We start from the raw sequence: 18676 nt of genomic DNA, 5'->3' as shown, positions 1-18676 counted from the left end.
TGCTGGCCTGATTGCCCACAACTGCCCTCCCCTGCTGGCCTGATTGCCCACAACTGCCCTCCCCTGCTGGCCCGATTGCCCACAACTGCCCTCCCCTGCTGGCCATCTTGTGGTGACCATCTTGGACCACATGGGGGCTGCCATCTTGTGCGAGGGCGTGACTGTCAAATTGCATATTACCCATTTATTATATAGGATGTCACCCCAATAAATTCAACTAGACAAACAAAGAAATAATCACATTATGACTTATGGCTCCAAGGAATAATTAGCAGAACAAAAAATAAGCAGAATTGTTTTTTTTCTAAATTATGTGTACCAAAATAAATTAATGAGTGAAACTTCTTTTAGTTCCTTTTCATGGACCAAAGGCTGGCATGTATAAATGCCTTAATGACTCAGGAATTTGTTAAATTCACCTCTCCCCTTCTACTTAGATGAAAAACATCAATATTTTGTTTAGTTTTTGACAATCTCAGCATGAAATTTATCTCAGTGTAATAAGACTTAATATTTATATGAAACCTGGGTTGCGATGCCTTATAGTGCATATTTTTAAAAGTTTAACCAACCTAAGACTATTTAAAATTAAATTCTCTAAGCAAAACAGTAATTTATAATGAAATTATATTTCAACTGGGAGCTGTTTTAAAGCACTGAATTGAGAATCGTTACTAAAACTATAATTTAATGAAAAACTACCTGATTTTCAGTTGTAGTAAATATTCTATTATGTTTAAGTATTTTTATTATAATGGCATGTTTCAAATAAACTCAATCACATTTAGTGAGTACATATTTTGTGAAAGGCATTGGATGGTAGGTGTAGAGCAGAGAGGGATATAGAAATTACTAAGACTTCTGTTTCCTGAGATATGGCAGACTAGGTACCATAACCAACCCTCCTGCTGAAAACAACCAAAAAGGGTAGGGTATAATATTAAAGAATGACAAAATCTTTTTAAATGTATTAATCATTTTCAAATACTCAATGGCCAAAATCTAAGAGATAGGAGGAACCTAGAAGGTAAATTGAGCATTGAAGGTGGCTTTTGACTTACTTGAGTGCATTTACTTAATCTGAAAAAACTTACATGTTGATTTTTATTACTTCATGAAAATGTAGGAATAGAAGACAAAGCCAGAAACTGCCTAAATAGAACATCTACTAGATTAAGTTACATAAAAGTGCTGTTCTCTCCATGTCAGGTAAACTAGGAAGAAATTGTCCTCTCCAAGGGACTGAAAAGAAACGGTATTCAACTTTGGTGGTGGGAGAGGGTGGGAAATACCCTCTGAAATTTTGGAACCACAATTAAGGCAATGTATACCATTATGTGAAGTTGCAGAACACTGAAACTAAAAAGATCTTAATTGAAGCCAGGGAGGAAATTTTACCTGCAAAGGAACAACAGTTAGACTGAGAGTTGACCTTGAGAGTAACAACGGAAACCCCGCATTCCGAGGAATGATGATTTCAATGGGCTAAGAAGAGATGACTGTGATTCCTGAAGTATAGTCACCTAAAAATCTTGGAGGAAAAAAAGTGAAATCCCCCCCCCCCTTTTTTTAAGACAAAGAGAAAGAGATAAGAGTTTGCCACCAACAATTCTGAAGGATATGCGTCAGGAAAAAGAAAAACTCTATCCTAGTTGAAAGATAGAAGATACCAAAAAATAAAGAGCAAAGCAGATGGGAAAATCTAACAGGCATTGACTATAGAAGCCAATGATAATGTTTTGTGCAGTTAAAAATGTAAGCCAAATAAAACCCACATACATAATAACAGTGGCATCTAATTGGGTAAGGATTCTTACAAGATTCTTGTAAGAATCTTTTAGGAAGAATTGTAAAGATTTACTTAATTTAGATTTTTCTTTTACATATCCGTGTTAAAACCTTAAGGGTTACTATTAAAAGACTAGAAATAGACTATGAAATCTGTAAACCATAAAATGGAGAAATAGAATTGAAGATAATTAAGACATGTTTGTTTGTTTTTTCCCTTTGCGGCTCTTGGTACCTACTAAGCAGTGGCGGAGACAGGGAGTAACTTTGGGGGGCTCTCTTTGCCCCAGTTTATGAACCACACAGATTTGCTTGGCTTGGTGTTTCCTCCCACCCCTCACCTCAAAGCTTGAGTTGCTTTGATTTATTTCCAGACTGGAGAAACCTAGCCAAGGCTCATGGCCTTCCCGCAGGTGTCTGCTGCCAATGGTACCACTGCCACCAATCGAGGAGCCTCTGGAAGGGGGCCAGCTGACAAGCAGAGATGACCACGCCTGAGTGCTTGCAATACCTCGCCTTGGCACTCTCTGGCTTCCTTAGCATTTGCCTGGAAGGGCCAGGTAACTCAGACCCACTGTGTGTGGGAGTTACCAACACTTGGAATGAACATTAACCAAGGAAAGGCGGGAGACAGGAAGAAACTAGCAGATTGTTCTTTGTCTTTTCTTCCAAGGCTCAGTAATTCCAGACTGTGGACAGATCCTGAGAGACTGAGCTAAGCTGTAGCCAGCTTGGTTACAGACCCTCTTACGTTAGTGCTCCCTCCTTGAATGACTTACTTCCTTTTTTTCTCTCACTCATGCTTTCCTGGGATTGCACCCTTTTGATAACATAAACATTTGTCTTAAGCTGTGTTATAGTGATGCCAGGCTAAGACACAACTTTTAGACACCTCTCCATAAGCTTCATTAGCAAATCCTCCAGAAACCATTCAAAATAAACATGAAAACTAAATAATAAAAAATATCCTACCTGTGCATATGCAGCTCTAAGTTGATTTTCTACCTCTTCCTCCCTTTAACAAAATTGATGCCGTCTCCTGAGCTCTTGTCATATAGAAATTTGGAGTCCTGGTAGTAGAAAAGATAAGCAATACACTTGAACACCTCTCATCTGAGATAAAGATATGGTAAGTTCTATAGTAGAGGCACAAAATATGTTTGAGAAACAGACTAGTCAGCCAGGTTTGGCAGAGTACAGAGTATGTTGGTGAATAGTGAGAGGTTAAAATGGAAAGGTTGTCTTGAGGTTTCAATATTACAGACCTGGAATTGAAGGCTAGGTGCCTGAATTTTATTTAATGGATGATGGGAAGTCAATTAAAGGTTTTTAACAATAGAGTGACAATCAGAAGAAGATAACACATGTTACAAATATATAGAGATGTGTATACACATACACATATTTGTACATACATGTATGTATTTGAGACAAGGGTTTACAAAAATGTATCCCCCTCTGCATTAGAGTTTCATCTTCAATTAGTTCTCTTACTTTGCTTCCCTGGTAACCTGGCAGAGATTATCACGATGTTTCTAGGCAACATTGCTTCTGATAAAAATGACCTGATTGGTAAAATGCATGTGCACTGGGAGAAAGAATAAATAAACCCTAAGTGCAGTGATTCTTAACTTAGCATGTCCCTTGTGGGGGCCCTGGAAGCTATGCCTGTGGAGTTGTTAGACGAGGTATGGGCACCTGTGGGATGTGGGGCTTTTAAGCCAGGACAGCTCCACCTGCCCAATGTGAGTCTCATCCTGAAGGGACTATCAGAAGGCCTTCCATGAAAGAGCAGTGTCTCACCCTGCCCTCTTGGTAAGCTGGTTCCTGTCCTGTGTAGGTTGGTGACAAATGTGATCTGCTTGAATGTTTACTTAAATCAGATGAAAATCAAACAGTGAAAAGAACACTTTAAGACCAAAATTATAAAAGTGATATGACTGACCATAAGAATATTGTGAAACATATGTTAAAAAAGATACTTCAAATGAATTCAGAAGACAATTTAGGAAACATTTACAAATCAGATGGAAGATAAAGGGTTAATAACTATAATATATGTCTTGTTAATGAGAAAATATAAATAATACAATAGAAAAAAGGGGGGCAAAAGCTAAGAATAGGCACTTAACAGAAAAGCAAAACCAAATGGTGAATAGACAAATGGAAAGATGCTCAATTGTTAAGAGATCAAGGATTACACCACAACATCGCATCCCATGTCAGGCTAATAATAACACTTCTTGTGGGAGTTTGGTGGAGGGCCATGGTAGTAGTATTTACTAAAATTAATAATTTCCCTACTCAAACCTATCCATTCCTCTGGTACTACCTCTAATAGTAAAACCACATTATGAAAATAAACAGGGATGTTTATTGAATGTTGTTATTACTGACAACAATGTGAATGCCCAATAGTTGGTAATAGTTGAATAAAGGATGACACATCTATTCCATGTACCACTTAGCAGCCTTTAAAAATTATATCTCTACCACTTAACTTGATGGTATTCCCTTTGAAGTAGACGTATGTGGAGAGTAAGGGGGCAGAGATGTGTATAAATATAATCCTGGATATACAAATAATTATATAGGTTCCTTTTGGGGGAGTGGTTGGGCAGTTGGTGGAAGGGGTAGATGAAGAATGACATGAAAAAATGATACCACAAAAGATAATCCTATTTGTGTAAATTTTTGTGCTGGTATATGTATAAAGAGATACAGTATGCTTATTTATCAAAATATTAAATGGCAGTTATCTGAAGACAAAGTTTCAGGTAATTTTTAATGTGTTTTCTTTATACTTGTATGAATTTAAAAAATACTTGTATTTAAATATATGTTATGTAATTATATTACATATAACTTATAGCACAATGAAAATATATATATTCAAATAAAGGAAAATCAAAACATCAATTTTATTAGGGAGAGAGGCATTTACTAAGTGCCTTCTGTAAAGTAGTTTTCCCTTATCCACATTTTCTCTCTCTGTGGTTTCAGTTGCCCAAGATTAACCATGATCTCAGAATATTAAATGGAAAATTCAAGAAATCAACAGGGAGTTCTAAATTGTGCTCCATTCTGAGTAGCATAATGAAATCTTGCACTGTCCTGCTCCATCCTGCCCCAGATGTGAATCATCCCTTTGTTTGGCTTAACTATGCTCTCTCTATACCCCACCCACTGAAGTCTCACAGCTCATAACTTGGGCCCATGTCTTTCTAACCATAGTGATAATTGCATTTTACATGCGTTTCCTCACATACCACAAATCTTCCTTTATTTAACATGAAGCTGTTCTGTCCTGGAAGGAGCTCTGTATATGTAATAGAATATGTCATTTACTCTTAACAGCTTTAAGGGAGAATTGAGGTATTGTATATTACAGGTTTTTACTTCCAAAATTAAGTTTGAATTAGTAAATACTGAGAGTTCCTGAGAAGCTGTATAAAAACAAAACTATTAATGTTTTATGTAGTGTGTGTGAGTTTCTGTTTTTTAAATAATAATAATATTTACCTTTGAGCCCTATTTCTGCATAAATATAATACATTTATTTCTTTTTAAATTTAGACAACTAAAAGTAGAAGTTTAACAATTCGATTGCATTCATTTTAAAACTTTTAAATTCTTTATCTTTAGGTTATCTTCATTGTAATGAGTATGATAGTCTGAGGTTGAGGTGGCTGAGGCAGACGTTAGAATCTTTCATCCCGGAGCCTTTGGAAAATGTAATTAAAGTGTCTGAATTGGATGGCAGAGAAATGGGAGATGCCCAGCCTGAAAAGTTTGACAAGGTACTTTATTACATTGTGACAAACGGATGGACTCCCAGTGATACCACTGTTGTGTTGTTTTGTTTTGTTTTGTTTTCCATCTGTTTCCAGACAGAGCCTGATACAGTTTCTTAGTACCCTGGGAAATTCTGATAAGTGAACCTGGAAGTAGTTTTCATTTGATGGTCAGCATGGTTCAAAGGAAGCGGTAACATTGGGATTGCAGATTATAGAATGTTTTTTATTTCCAGTTACTTCAAAGATATTTAGGAAAAGATCAGATATTACTTGTGTCACTATACAAACATGTTCATTGTATTGCTCCAATTTGGTAACATTTCATATCAGAATATGATAGTTGAAGAAAAAGAACATTTCAGTAAACTGAAATTGAAATATTAGTTACTAAAAATAAATGCTGAGAATGCAGAAATATAATATCTGTTTAAAATGAGTCACTTTAATAAAATCTTCTGCTATAGTTGTCAAGTATATGAAATATTAGTGGACATTAGTAGATTTTTAGTCCTCTCCCCATTCATTCTCCCTCCCTCCCCCTCCACCCCCTCCCCTCCAAAAATCCAAACACTGAAAGTGCACAGGAAATTTGTTGAAAGTATTAGTAAAGAAATGTCATAAAGAAGAATTATCATGGTGTATTTTTGGCTTTAAAAGAAATGTCTTTATTTGCTATTTTTGATCATGTTTTACATAGCTTCCCTATATACTTTGTGTCTGAGGATGTATTTTCAGCACATATTTGCATTATGTATCCTCTTTTTCCCTAGGTGTTAGTTGATGCTCCATGTTCAAATGATCGAAGTTGGTTGTTCTCTTCTGATTCTCAGAAGGCAGCCTGTAGGATAAGCCAAAGGAGAAAGTTGCCGGTTCTACAGATAGAACTCTTAAGGTAAGGGCTGTTAATGCAAACATTTATTTTGGTTCTAATGTAATTTAAATAGATGTGACAAAACATGGCACGAGGAAGTCCCCAAATAGAAGGTTTCCTATGTAGATGTCCAAAGACTGCACCCAGATAATTCTCAATCTTATTCCTCCAAAGGCTACACTCAGAAAATTCTCAATCTTATTCCTCAAAAGGCTGTACCCAGAAAATTCTTAATCTTATTCCTCCAAAGACTGCACCCTCATAATTCTCCATTTTATTCCTCCAAAGATTGTACCCACATAATTCGCAATCTTATTCCTCCAAAGGCTGCATCCTCATAATTCTCAATCTTACTCCTTTAGAGGCTGCACCCAGGTAATTGTCAATCTTATTCCTCCAAAGACTGCACCCAGGTAATTCTCAATCTCTTCCCTTTCAGTTCTCATGCTGGAATGTTCCTTCTGCCCCTGCCCTGATAATGAAATACTGTATTACTGTGCATTGTCTTTTAAAAGGCACAAGTGATTTTACTGTGGTTTAAAATTGTTTTCTTATTGGGACCATCCCAAACCTAGGTTTCATCACCTTATTCTTTCATCAGGATTTGAACCAGAATGCAGCTTTGGATCCTATGTTTTCCTTCTATTTATATTCTTAATTTGCTCTTAATTAGCTTATCCCATAAATTTTGGGTTTCCTTAGGCAACTGATGTTAGTTAGAGCTCTTTTCTATTTATCAGATGGCTTCAACTGATATAAGACACTATCTCCCAAATATGGGTCTAAGCTCAGATATTTCTCCTTTGTCTCAGAACTTTATATTCAATATTCTACCAGAGATGTCTATTTGGAAGTCACTCAGACATACAGAACTCAATTTGTCAAGAGAGAACTCATAATTTCTAGTGAACTTCTGCCTCACCCATTAACAAAACAAAAAACAAAATAGAAACCCCACCAACCTGTCTCTTTTCCTCTCTTCTATCCTATATAATAAAAGCCTAATATGCCAAGTGTCTGGTCGTCCAGTCATCTATTCAACCAATCTAAGCATAATATGCTAGTGATATGCTAAGGCTGCTCAACCGCTCACTGTGACGTGCACTGACCACCAGGGGGCAGACAATCGACTGGTCGACCAGTAGCTATGACGTGCACTGACCACCAGGGGGCAGACGCTCTGACCGGTAGGTTAGCTTGCTGCTGGGGTCCGGCTGATTGGGACTGAACGAGACGGGCCAGACATGCCCTGGAGCCTTCCTGCAGTCCCTCCCTGGCTGGCCAACCTCTCGCATCCCTCCCCGGTCCTGATCTTGCACTGGTGGGGTCTTTTGGCCTGGCCTGCACCCTCTCGCGATCCAGGCTAAGGGACCCTGCTCCCTGAGTGCACCAATTTGATGCACCAGGCCTCTAGTACAGTGATGGCGAACCTTTTGAGCTCAGCGTGTCAGCATTTTGAAAAACCCTAACTTAACTCTGGTGCCGTGTCACATATAGAAATTTTTTGATATTTGCAACCATAGTAAAACAAAGACTTATATTTTTGATATTTATTTTATATATTTAAATGCCATTTAACAAAGAAAAATCAACCAAAAAAATGAGTTTGCGTGTCAGAGGTGACACGCGAACTCATTTTTTTGGTTGATTTTTCTTGTGTCTGAGGTTCGCCATCACTGCTCTAGTATCTCAATAATTGCTGTGCCTACCACCTTGCATTTGCCCAAGTCAAAGTTCATCTCCAACTCCCCTTTCTCATATGCAGTCTATCACTATGATATTTTAGTTGTATCTGTATATTTCTCAAGCCCATCTAACTCTTTTCATCCTTATTAGCCTAATCTAAGCTACCAGCATCTGTCCCCTAAATTATTGCAACTGGCTCCTAACTGTCCTGAATATCTCCAGGTGTGAGCTCTACTTCACTCACCATGATAAAGCCAAATCTGATCTGAAATGTAGATCTGATCTTGTCATTTTTCTTTTTGAAATTCTGCAGTAATTCCTCATTGCCATACGATGTCAAATTCTTTAGTATGATATTGAAGTCCTTTTTGGATATGGTTCATTCTTATTTCACTTACCTCATGTTTCAGGACTCCCTTGCATTGTGTTCCAACTGTGCAGCTCCTCACACTCACTTTACAGTATCTCATTTCTGAGGCCAGTGCATTTCCTGTTCCTTTTGCTTAAAAGTTCTTCTAACTCATTCTCTCCTTTCTCTTGATTAACTCTACTAGTTCTTACCTGACTCCCTAGGATTGAGATTGATATCCCCCTTCTGTCTTTCACTTTACTTAAAAATTTATTGATTGTTAGGTCCTCTGCTTGACATTTGCCCAGTACTTGTCTCTCTCCTCAACATGACCGTAAGCCCCATGGGAGCAGGGATTGTCTAATGGTTTTTATTCCCATTATATGATTTGTTTTTTGGAATGTAGAAGGGGGTCAATAAATAATTTTTTAAAAACACGAAATTACAAGGGCTGAGTATTTAGAATTCACATCTGTAATTAAATTTAGAGCAAAGTTAATTTGACAAAAATAATGATATGATCATTATCGTGCTGTATGGTAATTAGGCTTAAATGTAAAGCAATTCACATAATTTATTTTTATTAGTATTGCTTTTACTTAAAGCATGGTTTTAGTTTAGTTTAGGTTTTCCCCATGTAATACATTTCCCTTAACGTCATATAACATTTCAATCATCACGAAGACCCTGCATTTACATAAAGCTCACATAGGCACCTTCTTATGTCCTAACAACTGGGCTCTTTTTTAGTGGCCTCTCCTCTCTCCCATCATCTTACTCCCTCAAAGGATTGGCTTTAGCACCACATCACTTTAGTAGCGTATCCACAGGGCCCAGAATTGACATCTCAGTCACAGTGGTTGTAGGTGTTCACGCAGTCGTATGTGATGGGGAAAGACCATCATACAGCTATCGCCCATTCTCCTTGAGCAGTTAAACTATATTCCTTGACTCTGCTGCCTGGTCTGTGTGAGGTTTTGGAGCCACTTGAAGCAGCTGAAATTCTTGAACCCCTTGGCTGTGTGGTTATAATGATAAAGGGGACAGTGGGGATACCCCAGCTATAGGCACAGAAAATGGTTTTAATTCTCTGAAATCTACAAGTCTGGGGATTAAAAAGATAATGGGACAAAAATAATTCCAGCCACAATCTCTCTTTTATTTCCTGACTCCAAAAAATGAAGAAAGTCTATAGTATTTTTCTCATCAGGGATGAATCTATCACTGTATCACATACAAAAAAGTTTCTCTTTCTTTTGGATTGATAGTGGATCCTCATTTGTATTTGCAAAGAACAGTTAGAAAGCTAGCAAGTAAATACTGCCTAACCTGGTATTGTTGACAGAAGATGGCACTTAGAGGGAGAAAAGGAGTAGAAAGGATATGTGAGAAACAAATAAGGAAAACTTTAAAAATATATATATATATATATTACTGATTTCAGAGAAGAAGGGAAAGGGAGAGAGAGATAGAAACATCAATGATAAGAGATTGGCTGCCTCCTGCACGGCTCCACCTGACTGGGCCATGACCTCCTGGTCCATAGCTTGAAGCTCAACCACTGAGCCACTCTGGTCAGGCAGGAAAACTTCTTGATTGGCCTAGACTTGTATCTGCTTTTGTTTGCTGACAGATGTGGTATTCAAAGGTACATGATGCTCTCTATGGCTATATATTCATTTACCTTATCAGAAACCATTCATATTTATAGTAAACTAGAGGCCCGGTGCACGAAATTCGTGCACTGGGGGGAGGGGGCCCCTCAGCCTGGCCTGCACCCTCTCCAATCTGGGACTCCTTGGGGGATGTCAGACTGCCTGTTTAGGCCCGATCCTTTACCAGCAGTCAGACATCCCTCTCGCAACTCAGGACCGCTGGCTCTTAACCACTTACTTGCCTGCATGCCTGCCTGATTGCCCCTAACCACTCTGTTTGCCAGCCTGATCACCCCCAACTGCTGGCCTGATCACCCCCAACTGCCTCCCCTGCCAGCCTGTTTGCCCCCAACTACCCCCTGCCACTGGCCTGATTACTCCCAACTGCCCCCCCCACCAGCCTGATTGGGGTTGGGGGGCCGATTAGGGGTGGGGCTGGCCATGGGGAGGGGCTGTGGTTGGTGGGCTGGGCAACCACCCCCCCAAATGGGTTAGGGGGTGGCGATCAGGGCCAGTGGCCTGGGGGAAGAGCCATGGGTGGTTGGCCAGCCAGCCCTGCCCCTGATTGCGGTGGGGGGCAATCTGGGGTGGGGCTGGGCAAGGGGAGAGGCTGCAGGAGATTGACTGGCCAGCCCTGCCCCCTATTGGAGTGGGGGGATCAAGGGTGGGGCCAACCTGGGGAGGGGCTGCAGGACATTGGCCGCCCCAGCCCTGCCCCTTCTTGGGGTGGGGGGGTGCAATCAGGGGCAGATAGCCCCGGGGAGGGGCTGTGGGCCTATTGTGGTGGGGCAGGTTGGTCAAGGATGTGGCTTGCGGGGGGGGGGGGGTGGTGGGAAGAGAGGGGGTATTTGGCCAGCCGGCCTGCTCTTCTTTTTTTTTTTTGGCAACTCCACAATTTTAATTTGTGGTGCCTATGCTATGTCTGAAAAAGACCTTCTCCCCCTGCTCAGGAGAGCGATGGGGAGGGGGCAGCAAAAAATAGAAGACATCCCTCCCTATTGCACACAGACCCTATATACAGGCTCACCTGGCCCAGGCTGGCGGGATGCTTGGCACATTCTAGGATCCCTGCTCAGGGCCTGGAGGGGTGACTGGTGGCAGCACACATGAGAGGGGACCTCTGGGTGACCACTCTGGTCCTGGCTACTGGTCTTGGCACTTCCTGGTCCCCAGTTCCTTTCTCTTCCTGCCTGCAGCCTTGGTCCCCCTACCTGGCCTCAGATGGCCCCCTTGGCTTCTGGGGGCTCTGTCCTCCCCTCCTAACCTGGAGATCTCAAGGAAGGTTATGGCTTCTCAGAGACTCCTCGACAGCCCTATCACTCATGTTCACACAGGGAAGGGGTGCATGTGGCAAAAGCAGCTGTATAAATGCGGGTGCAGGGGCAAGTCCTCCGGGGTCACTTGGACAGTTTGCTGATGACGCAGATCAGGGCCACATTCTCATCCTTGAGGCGCTGGTTGTCAGCTCGGAGATTGGACAGGCCCTTCAGCTCCTCTTCCAGCTCAGCGACCTTGCACTCCAGGGCCCTGCACCCAAATCTCGCCAGCTCCAGGATGGCCGGCCTCTCTGCAAAGTGCTCTTGCCTCTGCATGGTGCGCTCCAGCTCCACCTTGAGCTGCTCCAGCCGCAGCATGGTCTGGGTCAGGGCCTCACGAAATCTCTCATTCTCAATGTGCAGCTTTTCGTAGAGTTTCCTGAAGCTCCCTCAGGCTCTTCCAATTTTGGCTGGGGTTTGGGGTTTAGGTCCTGCTGCCTCTGGAGGGGAAGAGCTGGATTCTGGGCTGATGTCCACTGGCTTCACCTTCTCCCCCTTCACAGGCCCTCTCCTCTCATTGCCAACTCTGCAGTGCTCCCTGGAGGCCTGTGGTCCCTGTCCCTGCCCCTCAGGCACCTCTACTCTCTGGGCAGGGCCATCAGAATTCTTAACCCCAAGGACTCGGGGCTGCCAGGAAGGGTCCAGGCTCTGAGCACCCTGCTCTCCATGTGGATGGGAGAGTCTCATCAGGGGAAGGCCTGCAGGGGGGAGGGGCTGCGAGGTTGGCTGCTGGACCCCTGATCAGGCGGTGTGCTGGCTACAGTGGGCGTCATAGCGACTGGCCCAATCAGGGCCATGTTCTGCCTGCTCACCACTCCCCAGTCCCAACACGGCCTCCACTGCCCGGCTATCAGGCCTTTGGGATCACCAGCTCAGGGCGCCTGCTTTCCCACAGGCCTGAGGGGCTCAGGCCTGTGGAAAGCAGGCGCTGGGTGATTTCACCTGCATGCGTGGTGCGCCAACCTTCGACTGATGGAAAGCACTGCCCGCTTGGGGCCGCTCAAACCTGGGCGGGCAGGTCGGGGGCACTGCCGCCACTGCTATTGCCACTGCCGCTGCTGCTGCTGCTGCTGCTGCTGCTGGGGCTTGAGGCACTGACTGAGGCTGCCAGGCATGCCCGTGACCTGCCCGTTGGGTAGCACATGGGATGCGCCAGCGGGCAGATCGCTGCTGCCGCCCGGCCCATAGCACAGCAGATACCCGGGTGGGTACCCGATAGCTGTGGCCCCACTGCCAACCCGAGGACCCGGCGGGGGATCCGGTGCCAAACACCGCGGTCCCACCCGCCAGCCCTGGGTCCCCCGCGGGAGGCCCGGATGAGGGCGGAGCGGGTGCCGAACACCTGGGTCCCACCCGCCAGCCCTGGGTCCCCTACGGGAGGCCCGGATGAGGGCGGAGCGGGTGCCGAACACCTGGGTCCCACCCGCCAGCCCTGGGTCCCCCGCGGGAGGCCCAGATGAGGGCAGGGACCTCTGCCGCCAGCCCTGGATGGAGGGGAGCTGGCGGTTGGCACTGTCGGGCCCGCCTGCAGTATGCAAATTAGCCGCCATCTTGGCTGGTGGTTAATTTGCATATCTCGCTAATTAGCCAATGGGAAGGGTAGCGGTCGTACACCAATTACCATGTTTCTCTTTTATTAGTGTAGATAGGCAGCCTGCATAGTATTCAGAATTTTAGCTTATGAAAACACTATATTCTACAACCAAATATTAATCTTGTACAAATTTTTATGAATGTGATACTTAAATGAAAATAGACACTTTATTTATTAGAAGTTTCTTGATGTTAAATTTTTTAGAAAGACTAATGTTAGTGGATATGGTATAGTAAAATATATGTAATAGTCTTTCAAAAATTCTTTAAAAAATTAATGAATGTATATAATCATGAAAATAATCTAACCTGATATTTTAACATGAAAAGCATACTGGAAGGCACAGTGATGACAAGAGAAAGATCTCAAAGCAGATGAGCTCATTGTACACTTATTAAGGACTCTCTGATTTGTCCACACAGAATTAGAAAAATTAGAATCTTCCATTTACTTGATAAAACATGAAGAAAAAAGTTACATACAACTCTCTCAAACATCTGTCCCCTCAAATCATTTTCAGAAGTTGAGAATGTGGGAAGAGATACAAGGAATAATTGAAGAGAAGCCAATTCTAATTAAACAGTGCCAATTGAAAGTATACCTTTATTATTATTATCTCTCAAAATAATTTCTGAGACCATTACTGTTACATAATATACATGTACATACTACATAATCAGATTGTCTGCCTCATTTTTAATTTAAATATATTAAGAAAAACAGTGGGGAAATATGCTAAAAATGATTTATATGTAGTCTTTTTAGAAAGTGACCATGTTTTCTGTGCAAGAGAAATTTACATGATTTTTAGGTGGGAAAGTATGAATTGAAGAGTATGATTTATAACAAAAATATAGGTATCTTATTGCAGTAATGTATCATGTCATCCATTTCCTCAGTGGAAGTCAATCACATTTAAAATACTGACCCCTTTGGGTTTTCTTTTCTCATCAGTTGACAAGTAAAATCCAGTTTGTGAACTCATTGAAAAAGGAAGCTTAGATTATTTTGTAACATTTTGAAAATTCATATAAATCATCCATACAACAATCCTTACTCCCGCAAAGGATTGGCTTTAGCACCACATCAGTGGTGCTAAAGTGGTTCTTTGTGGTTCTTTGACAGTGAAAATTGTATTTCAAAAGAAACATTGAAAAAAACAGCACCAACATTGCATCTGTTATGCTCTTCAGCTAAGAGATACCTAGTGACTGTGGAGCATGGGCCTTCATCATTCATCAACACAGCACCCAAAACGTTGATGTGTTCATAGTGGAAAAATAATCTTTAGACATATAATACTAGTGGCCCGGTGCATGAAATTTGTGCACATTAAAAGATAATTAATTAGAGGAAATATTTTAATATTGCTATTTGCCCTTTCTCTATAATAGAAGTGTCAGAGATGAAAGAAAATTAGTAAAATGTATATGAAAATCTTCTTCCTGTCAGAGTCTGGGGCACGCTATGGGACCCAGAGTCAAGTCCCTGCCCACCTACACACACCTCGAAATTGCGCGAGACCCAGACCCAGCCGGCCCCACCCCCATTGGGCTAGATCCAGGCCTGGCCGGCCCCACCCCCATCAAGCCCCGCGGGGCAGGGGGTGCACCCTCAGGTCCCCCGACCCGGCGCCAGGAGGGGGGCATAGCCTCAGGTCCGCCATCAAGCCCTGCCAAGTGGGGGGGCACAGCTTCAGGGCCCCTGTCAAGCCCCACCGGGTGGGGGCGCAGCCTCAGATTCCCTGTCAAGCCCTGCCGGGCGGGGGGGGGGTGCAGCTTCAGGTCCCCTGGCGCACACTGGGCAGGGGGCGCAGCCTCAGGTTCCTGGGCCGGGGTGGAGGGCACAGCCTGAGGTCCCCCATCAAGCCCCGCTGGGTGGGGGGCGGGGCCTGAGGTCCTCTGGCCCGGCGCCGGGGCAGGGGTCACGGCCTGAGGTCCCCCAGCCCAGAACTGGGGCGGGGGGGATGGCCTGAGGTCCCCCGACCCCGGTCTGGGTGGGGGGGGTGCACCTTGAGGTCCCCCATTAAGCCCTGCCGGGCAGGGGGCATAGCCTCAGGTCCCCCATCAAGACCTGCCAGGTGGGGGGGAGTGGCCTGACGTCCCCCCTCCTGGCACTGGGGCAGGGGCATGGCCTAAGGTCCCCCAGGTCGGGGGCGCACCTTGAGGGCATGGCCTGAGGTCCCCCAGGTCAGGGGGTGCATCCTCAGGTCCCCTGCCCCGGCCCAGTGCCACACAGCCTCAGGTCCCTACTGATCGCTCGTTATGGCTCATTATGGGAACCCTGCCTCCACTGTGGGTGCAGCCATCCTGTGTTACGGGAACCCTACCTCTGCTGTGGGCACAGCCATCTTGTGATGGTATGAGGGTTAATTTGCATATTACCTCTTTATTATATAGGATTAGAATGGAATATTCCCACCACTGTTTCAGATATGTATATATTTTATTTTTAAAGTTAACTAATTCAGTTAACTTTGCATACTATCATCATATGCTTAGTCTTATGTTTGAAATCTCTAAGACAAAGGCAAGCCACTGTTAATACTACTACTACTACTACTACTACTGTTGTTAACTACTAATTTTCTTCTTCTTCCTCCTCCTTTTTCTTCTGTTTTCTTTAAGTTAGGTGTCAGGAGTCAGAGATTCTGAAATTAAAAGTCTGTAATTTGTTGGGGCAAAGTTCATGCTTCTTTTCAGTAAGAGTATACAGATCAAAATATCCCACATTAAGTGAAATTATAAAAGATTGAGGAGACATCCATAGCTATAAAGTATAGCTATTGTATTTTCTGTCATAAAACTATGTGTCAAATGTAGATTAACAGTATGACATACAATATTTAAAATAAGAATTTATCAGCTTTATTGATTTATCCAACATTTATTCAGTATCTACTTTGTATTAGGAATGTTACTAGGAACTGCAGATACTAAAATATATAGGAAATGATCCTTGTTCTCAAGGTCTGCAGGGCAATTATCATAAATGTAGTAAGAATGTAATAATAGAAGGAATAGTTAGGGTGCAGAGGGAGCAAAAGGGGGTCACCTAACTTTGCTGAGGATAAGGATATGGTATGGGCCTAAGAAGGTCTATTTTACCAAACAAGAAACAGGTAAATATTTAAACTGAAAATATATTTTCTAATTTTTTTTTAATCATAAAAGTAATATAGTCTCATAAAGCCATTGGAACATACAAAAAATATAAAGAATAAAATAAACCATCTATTGAAAGAAACTGTTATTTTACTGACATTTCCTTTGACTGCATATAGTATTTATTTATTTATTTATTTTTTTAGAGTAAAACTTCTTTTTTTTTATTTTTTTTTATTTTTCGCTAAAAGTATTACAAAGGGTATTACATAAGTGTCCTTTTTTCCCCCCCGCCCTTGACAAACCCCTGCCCTCCCTTACCCCCCAGACTGGTGCAGCCACTATGGAAGACAGTATGGAGTTTCCTCAAAAAATTGGAAATGGAACTCCCATTTGACCCTGTGATCCCACTTCTAGGAATATATCCCAAGAAACCAGAAACACCAATCAGAAAGGATATATGCACCCCTATGTTCATAGCAGCACAATTCACCATAGCTAAGATCTGGAAACAGCCTAAGTGCCCATCAGTAGATGAATGGATTAGAAAACTGTGGTACATCTACACGATGGAATACTATGCTGCTGTAAAAAAGAAGGAACTCTTACCATTTGCAACAGCATGGATGGAACTGGAGAGAATTATGCTAAGTGAAACAAGCCAGTCAATGAAGGAAAAATACCACATGATCTCACTCATTCATGGATAATAAAGACCATTACAAACTTTTGAACAATAATAGATACAGAGGCAGAGCTGCCTCAAACTGATTGTCAAACTGCAGTGGGAAGGCCAGGGAGGGTTGGGGGACAGGAGGGAGGGGAGTAAGAGATCAACCGAAGGAGTTGTATGCATCCATATAAGCATAACTAATGGACATTGACTGCATATAGTATTTATAAAATAGAAACCATAGTGATACACAATTTGATATCTTTTTCTACTTAATTTATTAGGAAAATTTAATTATTAAGTAGTCCTTGAAATCATACTTATGAAATGGCATCATATGAAATCGCTTCATTCATTCACTTATTCAGGTAGGACTATGAAAGACTGCTTTTTCTAATAATAGAATCTCATTGATTAAGAAATAATTACAAAACATATCTTAATGGAGATTAAAACATGAGGTTTTTTTTAATGATCCAAGCAAGAGCCTGATAACTTTTTGGGGAAGAAGTTAGCAGGTGGCCTGTGATCATTTCTCTTTTGATTTCCCAGGAGACACTCATGGAAAGAAAGTAGGTAGGTAACCCAGTTAAACATGTTGATAACTGACCTCTTTGGTAAATAAACTAATGAATTTTACTAAGAGGGAAACTCTAAGAGGAAACCTCTTGCTTATGGCATGCTTTGAGGAGGATGTCCTTGGTTAGGACTGCCTGTGATAAACACAACTTAGAATCTATACATTTATGAGGCATGGCTTCTTGGAGAGTATCCTATAAACTATTCAACTCTTGAGATGTGACAAGCTAAATGCTTACCATGTGTGAGATGATCAGTGAACTTTGCTTAGAGAGCTCATCTATTATTACTGACTAGAAAACATTCTGAGCTAGAAACAGGATTTAGGAAGCTGCATTGAATGTCCCTGCTTCTCTAATGCCACTTGGTTGCTTGTATACTTGAGATTATTAGTTAAGCGTGATAGTAGGTAAGATCTCTGGTTCATGAGAATCTGATTTGACAATCCAATCCTTTGTTTTAGCTCACCCCTAAATCCCAACTAGGTACCTCTATTGAAGCTAAATTGAAAACATGATTTGGATCAGAGTCCCAAGTGCAAACCTCTTATTCCAGCCCCACATCTAAATCTTGGAACTCAATCATCTCATCCAGCCAGCTGCTAGGAACATGATTATATCCTGTTCATGGAATCATGATTGAGAGGATGAAGGGATAGGACCTCTTGTACCAGAGCTCAGGTAGGTCCAAGAAAACAAGAGGTCATTAATGCTAATGAATAGTGACTTGATCCATTTGGTCTGCATCCACTAATCAGATAATAACAATGGGTACCATTCATTGACTACATTAGCTACTTCTTCTTTCCTCTGGCAACAACCACATTGCGAGAGGGCACAGGCTGGGCTGAGGGACCCCTCCCATCCCCCAGTGCACGAATTTTGTGCACTGGGCCTCTAGTGTTGAATAATATTGGTGAGAGTGGACATCCTTGTCTTGTTCCTGATCTTAGAGGAAAAGCTTTCAGTTTATCACCATTAAGTATGATATTAACTGATCTTTATTATTCCTTCTATTCCTATTTTACTGAATGTTTTAATCATAAATGGATGTTGTATCTTATCAAATACTTTTTCTGCATCTATTGATAAGATCATATGAGATATCTATATATATAAAAAGCCAGTGACCAGAATGCTGGAATGACTGGAACGACCAGTTGCTATGATGGCCACCACGGCCAGCAAACCGCCCGATCGAGGAGGGTGGGGACGGCCAGCTCAGGCGCTCCTCGCGGACCCTCCCCTCGGCTGGCCCTGGCCCT

At 42.3% G+C, this 18676-nt stretch overlaps 1 protein-coding gene across 1 annotated transcript in view; it reads left to right on the top strand.

Moving 5' to 3' along the window:
- Positions 1–18676, top strand: part of NSUN3 (NOP2/Sun RNA methyltransferase family member 3) — a 65557-nt gene that overhangs the window by 23844 nt on the left and 23037 nt on the right. The window contains exons 4-5 of the mRNA XM_006090534.3: positions 5434–5588; positions 6356–6477. Coding sequence (XP_006090596.1) covers positions 5434–5588; positions 6356–6477 — 277 coding nt within the window. The remainder of the gene's footprint in view (positions 1–5433; positions 5589–6355; positions 6478–18676) is intronic.

Source organism: Myotis lucifugus, unplaced genomic scaffold (assembly GCF_000147115.1).
Source record: "Myotis lucifugus unplaced genomic scaffold, Myoluc2.0 scaffold_75, whole genome shotgun sequence".
Taxonomy (NCBI): Eukaryota; Metazoa; Chordata; class Mammalia; order Chiroptera; family Vespertilionidae; genus Myotis; species Myotis lucifugus.
The sequence above is the reverse complement of the archived record's forward strand: the minus strand, read 5'-3'. Positions and strand labels throughout refer to the sequence as shown.